Source organism: Colletotrichum graminicola (genome assembly GCF_000149035.1).
Source record: "Colletotrichum graminicola M1.001 genomic scaffold supercont1.54, whole genome shotgun sequence".
Lineage (NCBI taxonomy): Eukaryota > Fungi > Ascomycota > Sordariomycetes > Glomerellales > Glomerellaceae > Colletotrichum > Colletotrichum graminicola.
Genome location: NW_007361058.1, coordinates 61,618 through 80,918, shown reverse-complemented (window position 1 = coordinate 80,918; position 19,301 = coordinate 61,618). Strand labels below are relative to the sequence as shown.

At 56.1% G+C, this 19,301-nt stretch overlaps 2 protein-coding genes across 2 annotated transcripts; both read left to right on the top strand.

Moving 5' to 3' along the window:
• Positions 1–2,335: 2,335 nt before the first annotated feature.
• Positions 2,336–2,875, top strand: GLRG_09935 (uncharacterized protein; the record flags this gene model as incomplete). Its single annotated transcript, XM_008100620.1, has 2 exons — positions 2,336–2,556; positions 2,749–2,875. 2 exons carry the CDS (start codon positions 2,336–2,338, stop codon positions 2,873–2,875), a joined length of 348 nt encoding a protein of 115 aa, XP_008098811.1.
• Positions 2,876–13,640: 10,765 nt separating this feature from the next.
• GLRG_09934 (fungal specific transcription factor domain-containing protein) lies at positions 13,641–16,226 on the top strand (the record flags this gene model as incomplete). The annotated part of the gene is made up of 1 exon (XM_008100619.1): positions 13,641–16,226. One exon carries the CDS (start codon positions 13,641–13,643, stop codon positions 16,224–16,226), a length of 2,586 nt encoding a protein of 861 aa, XP_008098810.1.
• Positions 16,227–19,301: the final 3,075 nt, after the last annotated feature.

The window sequence follows — 19,301 nt, the reverse complement described above, 5'->3', positions numbered from 1 at the left end:
TTCTCGTTCCCTGTACGGATACTCGTAGGGTCTGCGGCCACCGGGGCGGGCCCCGCTCGCGTGGCCATACTTTCTCCCTCTCCCTCTGCCTGGCGCGCGTTGCCGATTCAAACATGATATACGGAGTATACATAATAGTATGTCTGACTTGGGGGTTCGCGTTACATTGCCGTGCGCCGGTTGGGACCTAATGAGTCGTGAAGTGGATGTCTCCATTCCGGTGCTCGGTTGTATCGCGGTGTGTGGTACAGCCGCACCGGGCGGGGCATAATCTGCCACCGATCTGCGCTTCCGTCGCTCAAGAATGGTTCTATCATGGTCGGAAAAGCCGTGAAAGTCCGATATACCACAGCAGTCAGTATGGTTGCAAACAGCAACATGTGGAACGCGGCGGATTTCTCGGACCATGCACAGTAGACACTTGTCGTGATAACCACCCGCAGTGTCTCATATACACTTCTTCCCTTCGTCCATTGCTCCGGGATTCAGCCATGACATAACCTCCGTCCCAAGCAATCGTCGGCAGGCCTGATATATCCTCTCCAAGACTGACTGACTGGAGGAGGGAGATAGCTCAGACATCTCGGGAGCGAAATTGGCCTGTATGACCATGGATTAGCATCACTGCTCAAGTGGAGGAACTGATTGCTGTTTCCTGCAGGGAAACGGGTCGCGTTAAAGAAGGACAATTTCGGATTTGCGGAGTCAGACTTGCAGAGCTTCTCTACCAAGTCCGATAATCCCGCCGTCGACTCAGGATACATGTAGGATTGTAGCCTGTCATCCGGAAGACAACACAACCCCCTCCCACTCCCTGACACGGAAGATACCGGCAGGTCTCTGTACCAAAGGGTTCTGCCAACGATGGGCCGTTCGTTGTATGGCTCTATGGGCTCGCCAAAACCGGGGGTATCATTACTGGCGCGATGCTGAATCTTGGCTGCATATACCCACCCCCTTCGTGGGCAGCTATGGCACTTGAAGCAGCGAGCAAGCCAGGGGTTTGGGAATCAGTCTTGCCCCCTGTGATGGCTTTGCTAGGTAGTTGTGAGCGTGATTGGCGTGCCGCTGTGGTATGTGCGGTGGCACACGGAAAAGTTGTAGCGTACAGTGCCTTGCCAGATGTTGCCTCGCGGACGCGTGGGCTTCGGGAAGTAGGAAGCTGTATGACCATGCATCGTCCCAAGCTCGTTGTCAAAATGGAGCTCTGGATTGAATACGTATGGTCTTTAGGAGCGTAGGTAGGTATCGAGGTATCGTCGCGAGGTCGGACGACGCTAGTCTTCTCTTTCCCTTTCCTTTTCCCCCTTCCCCGACTCCCCAGCCTATAATACAATGGGGCATGTTATTACCACAAATGCTCGTGTTGAGTAATCTAGCCAACAAGAGGGACGGGCTTTGTATCAGTACGTTGACTAATCCAGCTTTGACCAGGACATGGTTTCATGGGGGTAACGTTTGTGTTTTTGTTCTCGACACAGCAGCGGATACGGGGCGTCCCAGGGCGGGAGGGCGCGGTTCGCAAGATCAAATCTTGCGCAACCGTGATGATATGGCCTGCCGCCCTAGAGGGACTATATTTATGCTACTGGCCGCTTCAGTCTGCTTGCCCCCCTCGGTTGACTGGCTGAGGAGTGCATGTATGTGCTACAACTCATGGGGAGTGGTTGTAAACTATATTTGGGGGGCGGGGAGGAGGGGAGGGTATTACACAGACAGACAGCATAGCATGGCATGGTATAGCAAAGGTGGGATCGACGCTATGCCAAGTGCGCGGTCGTCTGGTGGACATTTGTGAGAGGAGACGCTGGACGTGGGAGATATAACGATGCCGTCGAGGGGGATTTCGGCCCCCCGGCAATTGTTTTTGGATGCCGTAGGATCGAGCTGCCTGCTAGACCCGTGGCCGCTGTAAGGAGAGACAACTCAACTGACCATCTCGGGGCGATTGCGTACCCAAAGGTGGATATGGATCCGTAAAAAAGCACGCACGTTGTGCATCTATCTGTACCGAAGAAGCTTGGCCAGTGTCGCACACCGGTGGCAACCCTGCGCCGCTGTATCTAGGTAGTAGAGGGTTTCCCGGACATCTGGCCGAAGACGTCGACGGTTGAGGAGATGATTTCGCCTACCTACTTGTCGAGAGCCCGCTGTCAACGGTTTGAGGCCAGGCCTGGCCGTCCGATGGGCCTGGCGTCCGGGGCCCTAGTAGAGTGGTATCTGTGCGTGTTGTTCGTTGTCTCCGTCAGAAAATTGAAAACGTAGCCTGTGGGACATGATTCGGGGAAATTGGACGGCCGTTACACTGAGCAGTGATTTTCCGCGGTGGCAGTTGATGGGCTTTAGGGGCATCCGGATCATGCCGAGTAATCAGAAGTCATGGAGGTGGGAACTCTCCCCCCTCCAGTGGACATGTACATCGTACTTGTCAATCTGCGGGCTCGGTAGCGTTGCCACTAGCCTAGGGAGGAGACGGTCGTCATCAAATTCCCCGGCCGGCGGAGTCCCCTTTGCTCAAGAACGATGTACGGAGTACATGTGCGGGATGACGGGTTGGTAAGTGCTGAGCTCGTGGTATGTTTGTATGCACACGTATCTGTACGTGGTGGCGCTCCATAGTCCGTGCTCTGGGAAGGGAAACAGACAGGGGCGTGCAAAAGACGGGTGTGGCTGGCGCATCAGCGACTTGAGTTGGCATGAAAAGTACATCGTACATGCATGGTACTGATGCGAAAGATTTCAACACAGGGACTCTCAGCTCGTCGGTCCACCACACGAGCCCGCTTCGGAAAGGCGCGTGTCGCGCTTGGGCGCCACCAAGAAGAGGCATTCCCAGCATCCGGAGAACACGGACAGCGGGAACGAGATTAGTTAGGCGGCGTGGGGCCGACGGTTCCTAGATCGGCACAAAACTAGACTAGAGGATATACGGACATTGGTGGGTGGCAGTAGCCGTAGGTAGTGTAAGTGGGTGGTTCGATATCGGATTTCAGGAGGCGCCCGGACGGACGGACGGACAGACAGACAGGGGGCAGATAATTCGTGTTGGCTCCGGCAAGCCAAAGAAATATGGGAAGCGGCGTAGGTGCGGTGTGGGATTTCAAAGGTTGGCGCAGCGAGCGGCTGACCCAAGTATCGGCGTGTTTGGATGTGGCTGTCTCGTGGCATCAGGCACCCTCCGTGGGCCGGGGGCCCCGTTGACCTCAGCAGGAATGGTAACGGTTGATCTGCCGGCAGTGCAAGATGACGCGAGCTGGAACAGGTCGGTCCAGAGACTCTGAGTTGGCGGCGCGGATCACAGTCTCGACTCCAAAGTTTGGCAGGCCAGGGATCGCGTGAGGAGGATACGACGCTTGGTATCAAGGGTAGGTAGGTAGGCGGACCGTGATTGGTACGTGTACGATACTGCGTATAGTGAAGTGAATAAGTGCAGTCAGCTCGGGCACGCGAATGCAGAGGGCCTCAGAGAGCCAGACTGACAGGGCGAAGAAAAAAGGCGATGGACTTGGCTCAACAGCTCAACAGCCGCCGTCCCACTCAAGACCCCCCACCGGTCAGGGTTCGGATGGTCTGCCGGCATGTGTATAGTGTAGCACATGGCGTTCTTTGGGAGGTAGACAGACGGTCAATGGCAGACGGTCGACGACGAATTGCCGGCTCTGGCCACGATGATGTGTGTTTGATGGATGGGGGGTTGGGTTGGATACCTACCTTCATAGTCGTACTAGTGTTGCACTTTCTTAGTATCTGTACTATGCATATGTACCCGTGTACCATGATGAATGGAAGGTGGCTGCTCAACGACAGGTGCATAGTACTTACGTGCAATGCTCTAGTATAACAAGCTAGCCGGAAGGCGTAGCCGCTCCATAAGGCCACGCATATATTCGTAAGCACTGACTGGCAGCGGAAAGGAGAGAGAGAGAAAGAACGAATGAAGGAGTCGGCTTGGGGTGCGGGACGACAAGGGTCTACGAATATCGAGGAAATGCAACGCAGAGTATCCGTACCCGTCCACTAAGGAGAATAGAGTAAGGCAGAGACAACAACGGCAAGGAAGGGAAGGAAGGGGCAGGCAAGTAGGAGCAGGAGCAGCAGGGGCAGCAGCAGCGGCAGGAGCAACAGCAGGAGCAGGAGCAGCAGGCCCCCCCGGTCCAGACTAGGATCAGGTACCGAACACGGCAAGAACGAGTCCGAGGGATTCGGGACGGCAAGACAAGGCACGCACGACAATGTGGAGGTAGGTATCTACGGAAGTACATCGGAGGATCTCCCTGCCAGACCCGAGAGGCTATGCCACGACCGGGCTAGCGGCAGGGAACCAATGTATGTAACATTGTGCACACTGTACAGTACACGTACGCTGCACTGCACTTGCCCGCACCGCATCGATGCATGATGTCAAGAGAAACCGGTACGGGAGGGTCGGTACGTACCGCCGGACAACTTCCATCACACAGTACGGATACCAGTTATGTGATACTCTGTACCGATGCGATATGCCTAGTATGGACTATTGCTCGCCTGCAGCATCTGGAAAGGGAAAGACGCAGTATGTGTGTGTATAGCTTCCTACCTAGCTGATATACCATATAAGGTCAGGGACTCGAGGAGGTCGGCGGCATCTACAGGTACACTGCCATGTTGCCAAGGTATTGTACATGGTAATTCATAACGGCCGACCACTACCATGTGTGCTGTACTATGTATCATGGGTGCTGTTACAACTATTTACCCGTATTACCTAGGTATGATATGCATGGCGGTATCCCCTTATACAGTTTACCTAGGTACCTATCGTAGCTACCGCACCGCCAGTGTTGTACGGAGGTAGACTACATGCGCAGTAAGCCACTCCCTACTTGGGTACTACATCGTAGTGTTGATGGATGCACAAGGCCCAGGAGATTAAGCAAAGTGCCGTCTGCCGAATTCCAGCGGACTCAGCCCGAGTGCCGATCTCACAGTCAATCTCGTCAACCTGGCCGACAGGTAATGTAATGCTACCTACTCCATCATCTAAACTACTACCGCTGTAAGGACTATGTGTGTAAATATGCATGTATATCCGTACATGTGTGTATGTATACGCGCTGTCGACGATGCCGACTTACATGCAAGGAACGAACCGGTTTGTTGCCAAAAAGAAAAAAAACCCCAAAAAAGACAAAAAAAACCACATGATTGAGGTCATGCATGACCGAGAACATGGTGAGGCTCTGTTCAGCACCGAGTCATTCGAGTCTGAAATGGAAGGAATGGGAGACATGTCGTCCTTCCTTCTTCACACATCTTTGACGTCCAAGGTAGGTACGGTACGGAGTACCTGCCCCCCCATACCCTCAATACCATGCCATAGGGTAATGATTCTCCCACACCACACTCGGAGTGAATGAGTCCTCATTCATATCCACCCCCCTCCTTCAAACCCAGAGACTCGGCGGCCCAAGACCCCCCAACTCAACACTACTCGAGTTTGCATCCTATCGGATATCCTCTCTCATCTAGCGAGCCCCGCTTCTTCACTTTCCAATCCACAGGGTCACGCGCTCACTCGCCTTGTTGCCTTAGGCTCTTTCTTCTCTTCTCACCCCACGGCCAAGCAGTCCGACCATCACCAAAGCGCACAGCGAGAGATTGCGCCCTACCCTGTCCGGCCTGACCCAACCGACCAAGTTCTGGCTGGGCCTGGCCCATCTGTGGTGGTGCCCGGAAGCCTTCCCTGTTGCTGCTGCTGCTAGCATGGCCTGGTGCTTGTTAGCTTTTGGGACCCTTCCCCATCAAAGTTCTGTCATTGAGGTGACGATCTTGTCCATCTTCATAACACCTGTAGCAAAGCCCCCCCCCCTCCCCCCTGCTCTTCAATCTACGCAAATGTTTCCATCCGTGTTGGGACATTGGGAGCGAAACGGAACGTGTCGGGGGGGGGGGGGGGGGGGGGGTAGAGACAGAGAGAGGGAGAGAAGCCTTCTGAGCCCGTTCTGAATGACTCCGGTCGTTGCAGCTGGCGAATGCAAAACCGTTTCCATCCGCATTGCAACACCAACACCTCCAACACCAGGACCCGGGAACTATTCCGTCGACACCACTTCCGGCACGCTGTTTGCCGTGCTATTCCTAGCGTGTTAGGATGGCACACCACCACCAACAACCGTCCGTCGGCCCCTACATCACCAGCACAACACAACCCTCCGTAAGTTTCCCAGCACCATCGTCGCTTGGGGCCGACGAGTATAACAAACTCTGCTCCATCAACAAGGATCGCCACACAAAAATGGCCGGGGGGCTGCTGCTCTTGGGTTTCTTTGCCGACAGATCCCGAGCTGAGATCGCCAGAAACATGCCATCTACGTCGTAAAAGGCACCGACAGGCTTCTCCAATCCCCCTGGGCGGAAAACTCTCCCGGCTAGGCCAAAGCAGATCACCAGAGCAAGTCTAAACAAAGCAAAACACAACAACAGCACAGAACACACGATGCAGACAAGACCTTGAACTTTCCGCAAGTCTACCTGTGCCAAACACGCATACAGCATACTTTTGCTTGCTTCAGAGGCATGGTGCCTGCCACAAGCATCCTCTGTTCTCTCTTTTTGTCTCTCTCTTTCTCTCTCTCTCTCTCTCTCTCTCTCTGACCGTCTCTTGTTTGGAAACGATCTGATCCCGCCTGATCAGTCATATCAAGCAATACCGAGTGAAATGAGATAGGGAAGAAACGGTGAGGCGAACCCTACTTTGACGGTCAGACGAGCTTGGCTTCCGCTTGACTTCCTCGGCATATGCGGAACATCCAGTCTCCAGACTCTGGCCCTCCAACCCTATCTATTCCCCCCCCCCCCCCTCAGACGAACGCTGATGAGCCGGCATGCTTGTTCCCTCCCTCCCCCGTCTCCTCTCAGCTCCCCAGGTTTGAGCCTCCACCAAGGCCGACAAGCTGGCCGCAGGAACCAGAAGCGTGCTGGAGACACGCTCGAAACCACTGTGGATGGATGAATCGAGTCTTTGAGAGACCGCATCCCGCCACGGTCGCACGCAGACATTCCGTTCTGGTCATCAACTGAAGCAGGGCGCTATTCGCGCGACTCTTGCCGTGCCACCTACTTCTCTCTTCACCGCGCTCAACGCGCTACAGTCTCGCTCCGACACTAAAAAACGACGGTGCCACGGCTCGATACCCTCCCGTGCAGCAGCCCAAGACTCGGAATCGAGGCCTGGTCCCTGTTACAAGGCCCCCCCCCCCCCCCTTTTCAAGCCCCTGGTTTACAGGTAGATGCGGTGCGGCCACAGCGACGTCGCCCAAATGCAATTGGTTCCTGGCTGTTTTCTCTCAAGGCTCCTTGGCTCGAGGTGTCGATGATTTGCTTGTTTCTTCCAATGACATCGGACTGTCACGTCAGGGCAAGCCACTGGCGCTCATTACTGTTCATCAACGACGACGCGCCATTCATCTCGCACACGCGCACACACATATACACAAAACCCACCCGTCCGTCCATTCGCCAAACCTTGTAACGACAGTCTCGGAAGCGGTGGCGCTAAAGAAAGAAGCTTGAACCTCCAGGGCCGCCCCCCAAGCCTGGAGCCGGTTACCCTTTGTCCAGCCATAAAGTCCCCCTCCGTTAAGTCCTCACATCCTGGCCCCTTCTTTTCTCCACACACATCCGGGCGGAACTCGACGAACCCGCTGTGGAGGCCCGTTTGGTTCGCCGCCATGTCCCCGGTTGGCGTGGCTCGTAGAGCGACCGAGCTTTGCCCTCTCTCTCACTAGTGTAGTGAGCGTATCTGCTCCTTGCACTCGTATGGGTTCTCTGCATCCATGATGAGAGGATCTAGAATGTCTCACTGCCCGGGCCATGCCGCCATGCAAGATACCATAATAATATACAGATACCGTGTCTAAACCCCGACAAAGGCGTTGGTATCGACCAAATGCTGCAATGCGCACACGACGACATCTTTGCCTATCTAGGCCATGTCAGCGCAGCCTGGCCTGGCTAATTACCTACCTTTTACCTCTCTACTCAGTCAATGAAGTCACGGACAACAGAGCTGTTACCCACAACCGAAAACGGGCCCATTCGCCATTGTCTCATCCTTATCTCGCCATCCCTCGCCCATCGTCCGTTCACCTTGATTGCTCCTCAGGGCCAGGTTCTCGTAACAGAGTTGATGCGCACCATGGTTCCTCCAGGTATAGAAACAATCTGGGACGACACAGGCATTGTCATCGCCTCTTACTAGTATAGTGCACGACCACTGGAAGCCTCAACTCTCGCTTGATCAGCTACAGACAACTCAGAAACCCACTCACCCCTGCCCGGGATCTTGCCCGTCCCGATTCCCCACCAATGTTTTTCCTTTTGGGAACAGATCGGGGGAGGGAGGGGGGGGGGGGGGGGGGGGGAAAGAAAAGAAAAAGACCCGCCAAGAGCCCGGACCCTGGGCGATGCAGTTCCCATCTTGACTCGAGTCCATCTCCTCAAACTCTTAGCACTGCCTTGCTTTCTCCATGGCCCCAACATCCCAAGCATGTGGCCACCACGCAGCAGCGGGTGGGTTAACCGCTTCGAGTCTCGTCGACTCGTCGAGGCCATGGACCATCTGCCATAACGCCCACGCCCACGTCCACGTCTATGCCCACGCCAGCACCCACACTTGCGTGGCGCGCCCCTAGCTACCTACCTTGTGCTTCGTGCACTAAGCGAGACGGTATAATGTCCGTAGGTAGGCCACTCCGTCTCCTTCAAGACTGCCCGGCAGGTAGGCAGAGGCAGGCAAACGAGCAAACAACGCAAACAAGCCACCGCCGCCCGCCGCCGTCGCCGCTTTCGCCGTCGTCGCCGCCCACCCACTGGGCCGGCAGTCTGTGGACAAGCAACATGCCGTGTGAATCGACTCGACGCCGCCCTACTTTACACATCGGACGGCCTCTGACGTCTTACATCAAGCAGAATGCCCGTCGTCCGTCCCTTCACAGTGGCCCTGGCGCAGACCGCGTGCGTTCTGTTCAAACCAATTTGGGCCTTGCGGGGATTGATACCGTCACTGGCCTCGGCCTGCCACTTGTCACTGCAGCAGGATGAACGTTGTTCGTTGTGCCATATCTTTCCTGCCAGCATTCCCCCTCCCCCTTCGCCCGCCATCGCTTATTCTTAGTAGCACAATTGGTCTCTAACCTTTCAGTTCCGACTCTTCCTGAGGGTGGTTTGATCTGTTCCGTGACGGGTTGGAAGACAGGATGACAGACCAACTTGCACCTACACAGTAGGTGGCCCTGAGGCTCACCCGCAAGCCGTCACAAGGATACTTGCTCATATCCTAGGCGACGCTGATCCGCCCCGCCGCGGCCTGTTGATGTGTGATTGCTGACATGTCGACTCTCGCACGCAGTCACCGCCCTGATACCCTTCACCTCCCCCTGCCCCGGGTATACCTACTCGTCGGCATTTGGGCCGTTTCCCAAATGAAATGAAATAAAGGACCCAAAGAGAAAGAAAAAAACGAGTTGGTACGGTGCCGGCAGTTGGTTTCTCATCGACCTTGGCATGACCTCTGTCTGTCCAGGCCGTATCGCTTTGTGTCTCCTATTCAAACACCACATGCCATTGCACCCGACCAGCCAGCCTAGCATTCTGTGGCAGTGTGACCCCATCAGACTTGTTTTGCGTTGGCTTCCTGATATCGATATCTACCCAACTATAGATGTCTCTCTCCCTGGGGGGGGGGGGGGGGGGGTCGGCTTCGTCGTCCGTACTTGTCGAATAGGAATCACTGGCTGCTGCTCCCCTACGTTAGCACGTCCATCATATCACAATCATCTTCATGCTCCTCCTTCTCGTCAGCCCCTGACGTCCCACAGCCCGCGCTCGGTACAGATAATAGGGCCCCAAATCTTGTTATCCCCAAACCCCCCCTTTGGGTTTGCCAAGCAAGTTCCAGAATCTCAGCTCCAGCAGGCTGAATGGGCCAAAACCACGGTTCGGGACATGATCCGTCATCATTGATACTGGTCAAGGAAACCCCCCCCCCCCCTTCTGCTGCGCGTGGACTCCGCCAGCCTCGGAAACTCACAATCACCCAAACGGCGTGTGTGGTACCTCGACAACAGCCGAGCCCGCATTCCAGGTGACCGACACCCCTGGAACCACCCAACATCGACGAGGGAATCAAGGCTTTCAGAGCGGCGATTGCGCCTCAATTCTGGATCCCACCTCTTTCTCGAGACTGCCAGCTGCAACACTTGTTCAACCATGTAGTCCACACAGCAATGTCGGCACTATCACTCCCCGATCGCACTTCCCAGCAGGGGGGGGGGGGGTTAACGCGGGTGGACAAAAGACCCTTTTCGTGAAGGAAAAGCTCATATTCTTCTCCCTCGCGCGGCTCAGTCGGCTTCGGGGGGCCTGTCAAACTCGTCACATTATACCCTGCTACTGGCAACATCAGACCCTTGCAAAATCCACCCGTTGCGTGGCCGGTGGACCAGCCGTGCTCTCTTGCGGTAACATGCAGATTCCCGCTCGTGCAAAAAACATATACGCATGCAGACAGACATGGACATATATTTACGCGCACACACACACACACACACACACACACACACGCACACTACGTACACACATACTTCGTACATGCACACACGCACACGCACACACACCCCCCTCTAAATAGCCCCCTAGCCAACAGCCCGGAGAGGAGCCTCGAATCGGTCAACCGGGGCTGGACAAGAAGTACGGCAAGGCGATGCGAGGGAGACCCCCCACCCCCTCCGGCTCAGGTGTCAAACTTTTTGCTCACTAATTACAAGTACAGGGCCTCCCGACGAGGCCATCCAACGCCACGCGTTTGAGACCGCTAGCAGCAACGGCCGCCGCTTGTGCTTCCTTCTTCATCTGCTGCCCTGTCTCCTCGGCCGCCCCCCTCCTAGTCCAGTGATGACTATCTCGGAGAGATAAGACGTCAGTCAAGGGGTTTCGGTTCTGCCACCCCGAATATGCTTATTGTCCGTCACCATCTGCGGTAATTGCGACACGTGCCCGGCCGTTGCAGAACGCCCAGAGCAAGCGGGCGAGCGTTGATGACAAAACAAAAAAGAAGATCCGTGGGAAAGGCCACCACATCACCCATGACACTCCGCTGTTCATAAAGCCGAAGAAAGAAACTAGGGCTCTTGACTCTTGTGCGTACTCTTGACTCGATCAAAGAAGCTCGCGCGCGCGGGTACATACTTGCGTACAAGACTGTCATCAAGTCAGGCACCTTGATCGTATGTTTCATTTATCTTAGTTTCTGCTCTAAAGCCCGGCATCCTTCCCCCTCCGTGCGCAATTGCAATGCAAATCCCCCTCCCCCCCGGTGAGAACGCAACTTTGGCTTGCTGGTATTGAACTAGCATTAATACCACGGGGCATTCTCTTATGTCAGATTTTATAATGAGATCGGGATGCGGTTGCATGGTCAGAGCCATGCTTGTCCCGGCCACCAACCAATCCCATTGCGGCCAGTTGGTAACGTTCTCCCCGATGATCATTGTTCAATAGCTCCCGGCGGGAGGCTTGTTGATCCCCCCTTCATATCAAGCGCCACCGTCCGGGCAGGTCGTAGTCGGCTCGGCCATCGGATGTTCAGTCGCCTACCGCGTTCTCAACCAAACCTCTTGTCCGGGGTCGATGGAGAGGCAAACAAAGTCATGGCCGGGCGAGGCATCATGCAAAGAAGGCTACATGAGGCCTGGACCAGAAACGGGTCACTGGACACTGCTGCTACTGCTGTTGCAAGGATTCTGAACGCGCGCGCCATGTCCCAAAATAGCCACCCACAGCACCAGCTCGTCAAGTGGCGCAAACCAAAAGAAGGCCGGTCGACTTCTCTCAACAGCTCCATCAACTACTGGTCTCCTGCAATCGAGTGCAGAAACGGAAGAGTTTTCTGTGCATAGTCTGCAGCTGTTCTCTGCAAAAAGCCAACCGACCCAACGAGAGAGACGCACCATACCCAGCCACACCGCACACACGATACATGTTTGGTGCACGTCTTTCCATGATGCTCCGTACTTGCCCTGCCCTCTTGGCCTTCCCGAGCCCATGTCGAGGGCTGTATCAAGACTTTGCTCTCTCCCCTTTCTAGGCTTCAGGTGCATATACAGACGTGTCTCTCCTTTCCTATTTCGGCCCACCATTAGTGATATGCCCGATGAAGAGGGAGAGAGAGAGAGAGAGAGAGAGAGAGAGAGAGAGGGAGAGAGCACGATGTCTGGTGGCCTTCGGAGATCAAGTCCGCACATACGGCCTCCTCCTCTAACACACAAACCCCTACAGATATTTGGATGAGAGTCACCATTTGTTGCCTTCCTACCCTTGCTTTCCCTGCTCACACAGACACAGACACACACACACACACACACAGACAGGAAAGAAGTCAAGGTCAGCCATCCCGGCCAAGCTCTAACTGGCTCGTTCGACGGGAAATGCCAGTGAGTCGCGCGGCACAGCGACCTTATTTTTCGAAGCTGTTGCCGATTTGCCATCACCCCATCCCTGGTGTCAACGCTTGGGAGCAGGGATCATGGGTGAGGGTTCCTGGTGACCAGTCCGAGGTTCCTGGTCCCCTCGCTCTCTCGGACCAAGACCCTGGCATCCTAACAGTGCCCACTCTCCGTCGAAACACGTTAGTTACTTTGGTTGATGAGCACCTCCCACAGCCCTGTTCGTTCGTCCTCCCTGCTTCCTTGGGGCCCGGTGTGTGTGCGGGCAGGGATGTTCGTCTAGCCCTCCACCACCCCTCCAGAGATAATATTTCCGATTCTGCTTCCTCGCACGCGGAGACCCCCGGATCTAGACCCAATGCCTCGATGGCACCACAGACCATCGTCACTAAAACCCCGGCGGCATTGTACCCGTTGAGTGACATGACAGCCCAAGACCACCATACCTTGCCTTGCCTTGCCTTACCTTGCCTTGCCTTGCCTTGCCTTGCCTTAGCCTTCCTGGCCCGCCTTCCTTGCCCACCTGCTCGCTCTTTACTCCGACTAGGCGCCGCTTACTGGGTAATGGCACTTCTTGCATGTCTGCCACCATCCCGCTGTGCCATACACGGCTTGTCATTTTTACATCTCTCTACCCCCCGCCCGACATTGGACCTTGGTGCTTGTTCATCTCACTGTTCTTTGTTTACGAACCAAAGTCGTACTCTGTCCATCTCGTACCTGCTTGTTCAACTTCCGGCCAGGTCCTACATACAGCAACACGCATACCAACGACTATCTTGACGGGCTCTCTTGCTGACCAAGCTCCCGCACTGCATAACAAGCTTTGTCTGGCAACAGCAGCAACAACATCATCGTCCACAACAACGGTGGTATCAGACACCAACACGGTCATTGGGCCACGAGAATCTAGGCGATTTCAAGTCACACAGAGGTTGCAGCCTGACCGGTCCGCTCGTGCTATACACGCGGCGGTCTCTGTCTCTCTGCCTCTCTGTCTCTTTCTCTCTCTCTCTATCTCCCTCCACCCCCTTCTACCACGACCACAGCACGCACCCAAAAGACTGTCTGCGCCGAACCTCGCCCCGGACTCTGAGCCAAAGGATCTAACCATTCCAGCAATAACCAATCGTCCCAAGCTCTGGCCCATCCGCCTGTATGTTCGTGGAGCGACGTATCCCCATTGTGCACCGTCTTGGGGAGCTTGTGGACACTCCTATGAACCGGCCTCGCGAGTACTGGTCTCCCGAACAGTGCTCCGCCATGGCTACATCGTCGCACAACTCGTATCCACGATCTCCTAATCCCTCAACACGGTCGTACGACTCCTCTTCAGTCTCGTCCGCAACGTCCCCAAGACAGCCTGCCCATTATATACCCCGAGGCATCATGAACACCGGGTCGAGGACATCAGCGGCACCCCCGCCCCAGCCCATCGGCATCCCTCCTTTACCGCCGGTTAACCAAAACGTCTTCACGCCCTACACCCCGGTAACTGCTGGATCGATCATGGGCCGTGACTCCCATCCCTCGGCCGACTCCGTGGCGAGCACGCCTGGCCCGTCGACTGCGTCCTTACCGCCCATCTCCCAGGCCCAGAAGAGGGCGTATAGGCAGAGGAGGAAAGACCCGAGTTGCGACGCATGTCGGGAAAGAAAGGTCAAGTGCGACGCCACAGAGACGACTAGCTGTTCGGAATGCTCTAGCCGCAATGTCAAGTGCCAGTTCACAAAAGAGACCAACCGACGGATGTCTTCGATCAAGCAGGTGCAGGACCTCGAGAAGCAGATGGAACGCCTGAGGCGAGACAACAGCAACATGAGACGGATGCTTCAGGAGAGGGACGGAGCGATGGATCTTGACCCGGACGGCATGGAGAAGTTGCCACTCCAACTACCAGAGATTGGCAGCGATCCCAAGCGGAAGAAACGCCCGGCCCCTATTCACGACCTGGCGCGGGCAAGGTCTAACATGCGCTTATTCTCCCGGGGCATCTGGAAACCCCCTGCTCAATACCGCCAGGCAGCCTCGAACCCGATGTTTGACCCTCCGAGACCCGATCTGCCCCCGAGACAGACCACTGACCAGCTCCTCCACACTTACTACGGCTCTGCCCACACCATGTTCCCCATCCTCCACTGGCCGACGTTCCAAACGGGAGTTGACGACCTGTACAGAATCGGGAACACAAAGTCGGTGCAGCCGGCGTGGTTGTCGACCTTCTTCGCGGCCCTCGCGCTCGGAAGCCTCTTCAGCCAGGACCGCCACACAAACCGGGCGTATCGGGCGGCGGAGCTGTTGGAAGTTGCTAGAGGTATGATTGACCCCTGGAACAACGACTACGTGCTCGACAACGTACGCGCCTTGGTACTCGTCACCTTGTGCCTCAACGAGATGAACCAAAAGTCGGCGGCCTGGACGTGGCTCGGCAGCGCAGTCCGAGCCGGACAAGACCTGGGACTGTACTCGGAAAGCGGGCCCTGGCCCGTTGTCGAAGGCGAGATGCGCCGGCGAGTGTGGTGGACGATTTACATCCTCGACAGGAGTCTGGCACTCGACCTCGGCCGGCCGGTATTGATTGACGACGCCGACTGCGACATCTCTCTCCCTGCCGGCGTCGACGACCACTACATCCATGAAGGGGGCATCATGGTGCCTCCCGGCCGCGAGCCCCTGAACCACTCTCTGTTGGCTTTGATCAACGTCATCAGGTCATATTCGTCTCTGATCAGGACGCTGGCCGCACCAGTAATAGCGCCGACCAGGCTCGCGACCTTTGACCAGCACTTCGTCACCTGCCTCCGGGCTTTCCCTCCGGTTTGCGACACCTCCAGCACGGGGCAGATCTCGCCTCATCTCCTGACCCCGTTTACCTACCTCCTACACGCCCGTCTCGCGTTACACCGCCACAACCTTGGTCCGAGCTGCCCGCCCGACGTGCGGCTCGCCGCCATGGAGCAGTGCACCCACACGGCACTCGAGACGGCCTCCCTCCTCTCGCGCGCGACCCCGAGCCTTGCAGACGGAGCTACGGCGCTCCTCACTACCCACACCTTCCGCTGTGCCCTCTTCCTCCTCTTGGCAGGATATTGGGACCACGCAGCAACATGCCTGCGCGCGCTTGCGTCCATTGACAGCAAACGCGACGTTGCCATTCCCTGCGGACGATTCCTCGCCTTCTTCGTGTCCACCCTTGCGTCCAAACGCGCCGAGTATGCGGCATTCGTCGCTCGCACGACGCCCCCGAAGCCGTTTGCCCCGCCTCCTCCGCCCCAAGGCCGCCCGGGCCCGACGCCGCTGCAGGAGGCGCTCCTGCATGACGAGGAGCTTCTGGCATACGTCAGTGCCGACCTGCAGGCAGCGCCGGAAACCGCTTGGATCTGGTCCGGCGGTGAGCGCGAGGCCATCTTGTCCCCGACCTCGCCCGGTTCGATCACGGCCTCTGGCGGCGCCAGCAGCGGCCTGTTTAGCGTAGAGCAGCGGACCGGTCTGACCGACAGCGAAATCAAGGAATGGGGAGGTTGGGAACGCCTCGAGACGGCCATGCGGGGGCTGGCCTCGGGCAACTCGACGCCAACACCGACGTCTGCGACGTGGAGCACTCTCCCGGCCGGTATCAAGACCGAGGGCACGCCGACCCTGCCCAGTATGATGACTACGGGTGAGGGAAGCAGCAACAGCAGCCCGACGGCGAGCAACAAGGGCCGATCCCAAGACAGGTTGAGCATTGCCAACATAATCTAGGGAACGGGACCGGGCTTCCTAGGAGCAACTCAATGTGGCTCAATATCGGACTGGGCCTGTCATCAGAGCCCCCCCCCCTCCCCCCTCGATGGGCCCGCAAGATGCACGACCACTCATCCGTACGCAAGCCGGATGCGTGTCCATCCATAAGCCACAAACCGCGCAACAAAATCATGACCGTCTACGAACGTCTCGGAACGAACACGGTCCACGGCACAAGTCACTACGGGGTATCTGTTATGGGGGGTCCCACGGACCATCAAAAGCAGCTGGACTCAAGAAGGGCTTGGTTGTACGATAACGTGTTAACAAAATGGGCTCCAAGCACTGTGGTTTTTGCTGTTTGGTTGTCTCTTTTACTCACTTCTTTTCTTTTTCTTTTTTTTACTTTTTCTTTTGCCGATCAGTTTCCACTTCCGAGCGGGCATGGCATGGCCATCGCCCTTCTCCCCTTCTGGGCATTCGTTATCACATAATATCCGCACTACCCGAAACATATCGGAGTGTGCAGAGGAAGGGGAGGCTGGAGGGGGTCACGTTGGTGCTTTTCTTTCTTCTTTTTTTTTCTTTTCTTTTTGTTCACGGCCTGGTTCGCTGGAAGACCTGGCATGGGTTCAAGGAGTTGAAAACACTACACGAAAAAGCGGCTAGTTTTTTTTTTTTTTTTTTTTTAAACATGGCGAGAAGGGGGGGATTGGATGGGAGAGGAGGAGGCGCGCGGATAGGTTCTGCTTCGTTTGGTCAAGACGCAGGAGTCATCGTCGCCTACCGAGGCTTTTTGTTCTTTGGAAATTTCGAGACGGTTTCCCTGGTGGACACAACAGAGAGCGAAGCTGATGAGGAGAAGGCCGGGCCTTTTTCCCTCGGAGCGATACCGAGCAAAGAGGATGGGAACGGGCTGGATTCGGCTTCGTATGGGTTGTTTTTTTGTTGTTCATATGGGAAAAGGGGTGTTTGCCATGTGTCACTCCAATTCTTTTTTTTTTCTTCTCAATTTTATCGTTCACTGTGATACTTTCTCGTGTGGCTGACCGACGTTTGCAAAGGGTTCTGCACGGGATACTGGGACAGAACAAGAGCGGGCATTGCCGTACAACAACCTATCTACCTTGGGGGGGGGGTATTTCCCCTCCCCCCCTTCTTTTTCCTCCCTTTTCTTTTTTTACATATAGGATCTATGTACAAACGAAGCAGGATTTGGGTCTGAGGACCCGTCAAGGCATGGAAATTCCGGGGGCTCTGTTTCTCCCAGATGACGATGGAAATCATTCTACTCCAGGGCGTCAAAACCGTGAGAGTTGCGGGGTGACTCGTAACACTCGTGCAGACTAGACGTGTGAAACATGCAAATCTCAAACGCCTGCCGTAGTTGATAACTCGGCCAGGGGAACTACTTGAACACGGGTCTTAGCAAAGTGACAAATCCAGGCTGTTATGACATTTCTAGCGACGCATTGAGTCACCACCTACGGTCATGCTCAAAGCTCCAAGCCCCGGCATTGATGATGACGAAAACCAGTTAGCCCGTAGTTCTTTTGCGTTGAGGGTCCGTCGGAAACACGGTCTGGACAATAGCAACAGCCCTCCCCCCCCTTCAATAACCGATCGACGCCATTATAAAACCGGGGTCTCAAGTCTCGCCTCGAACACCGACCTTGACGAGTAAGCTGCGGCGAGCAGAAGATCACAGGTAGCTAGCACCTTTCTCTTGGCGGACTCGGCATCCCTTCTGCTGCCGAGATCATCCCTACAGTGGCAACAACTCAAATCACCCTCATCACACCCCCAGCTTGCGACGGGGTCTGCCCATGCTCGTCTGGCCTCGCTGGTCCCCCACACGCCATGGCAGCTACCCGACGGCTTCCCAGTACCGAGTGTGGTGCCCCCTCCCCCCTTGTTTTTCTCCTATCCGCGAACCCCCCGGGCGTCGAGGCAGCCGTTCCTGCCAGGACCAAGCCCGGCCCAAAAACGCCATGCTGACTGACAAGAAGAATCGGATGTCATTTCTCGAAACCTGGTTGATTCCCGTCAACGGCTTTTGTTTTTCCCCACCCGCAAGATGGGGCGTTTCTGGGTCCTCGGCGACATTTTCGTCGTCCGCCTCATCCGGGGGCCTCAGAAGAAAAAAGAAGAGAAAGAAAATGGGGAGGAAAGGAAAGGCGAGAGGGCTGGACGGTATCGGGCTCGGCGTTACGTCCGCGCTGGGTTTCCTCGGGATAGGGCCTCGGGTTAGCCTCACCGAGCGTTTCTCATCACCAGCGCGCGAGGCCCGATGGGTTGCGGGGACCATGATCTGTGACGGGGGCGTGGAGTTTGGGTTTGACGAGAGAGTTGACAGGCTTCCGGCAGATTTGACTTGCCCCCCTCCATCCCAATGGAAGCAGTCGCCGGCGGCGGGGCAGCACACCCGAGGGTGACGGACGGAAAGGGCGGGAAGGGGAGGGGTGATGTGTGTGTGTGTGTGTGTGTGTGTGTGCGCGCGTGTGTTTGTGTTGTCTCTCTCACTCCTTCTTTCCCTGTGTCCTCAAGGATGGAGGCTGAGATAACTACAGGCTGCTGCTACATCCCGCAGAACAGTGAAGCTGGCGAAGTTGCCATCAGCGGCGCCCTCTTCCAGCCTGACTAGCGGCCGAGTCTCACGCTCCGCACGGAACAGCAGCCAAATGCGTGTCATACCTGATATAGGGATGGGCAAAACCCATTCTTCGAAGCAACGATTTCTCACCAGTGTTTGTTGTCTCTTGGTGGGGGTGGGGGGAGGGGGGGGCGGCGGCTGTCGATGTGATGATGGAGGCGGCGGCGATGGGCCAATGGCGGATGGTGGCGGTGTGGGCCGTTGGCAAAACGTACATCGTACATAGCACGACGTACTGGTGGGCTCTTGTGCTCACGACGTTGACACAAACTGTCAGCAACAACGCCTGGTCCTTGCAATGTCACCGATATAGCCCCCCCCCCCCAGGATCGGTTGAACTTGCCTGGTCGTCTAGTCCTTCTCCCTCCTCGTGTATTTGGGAGCATGCTTCCAGGTCAAGCAAGGCACGTATACCACCCCCCCCCCCCCCCTCTCATTTT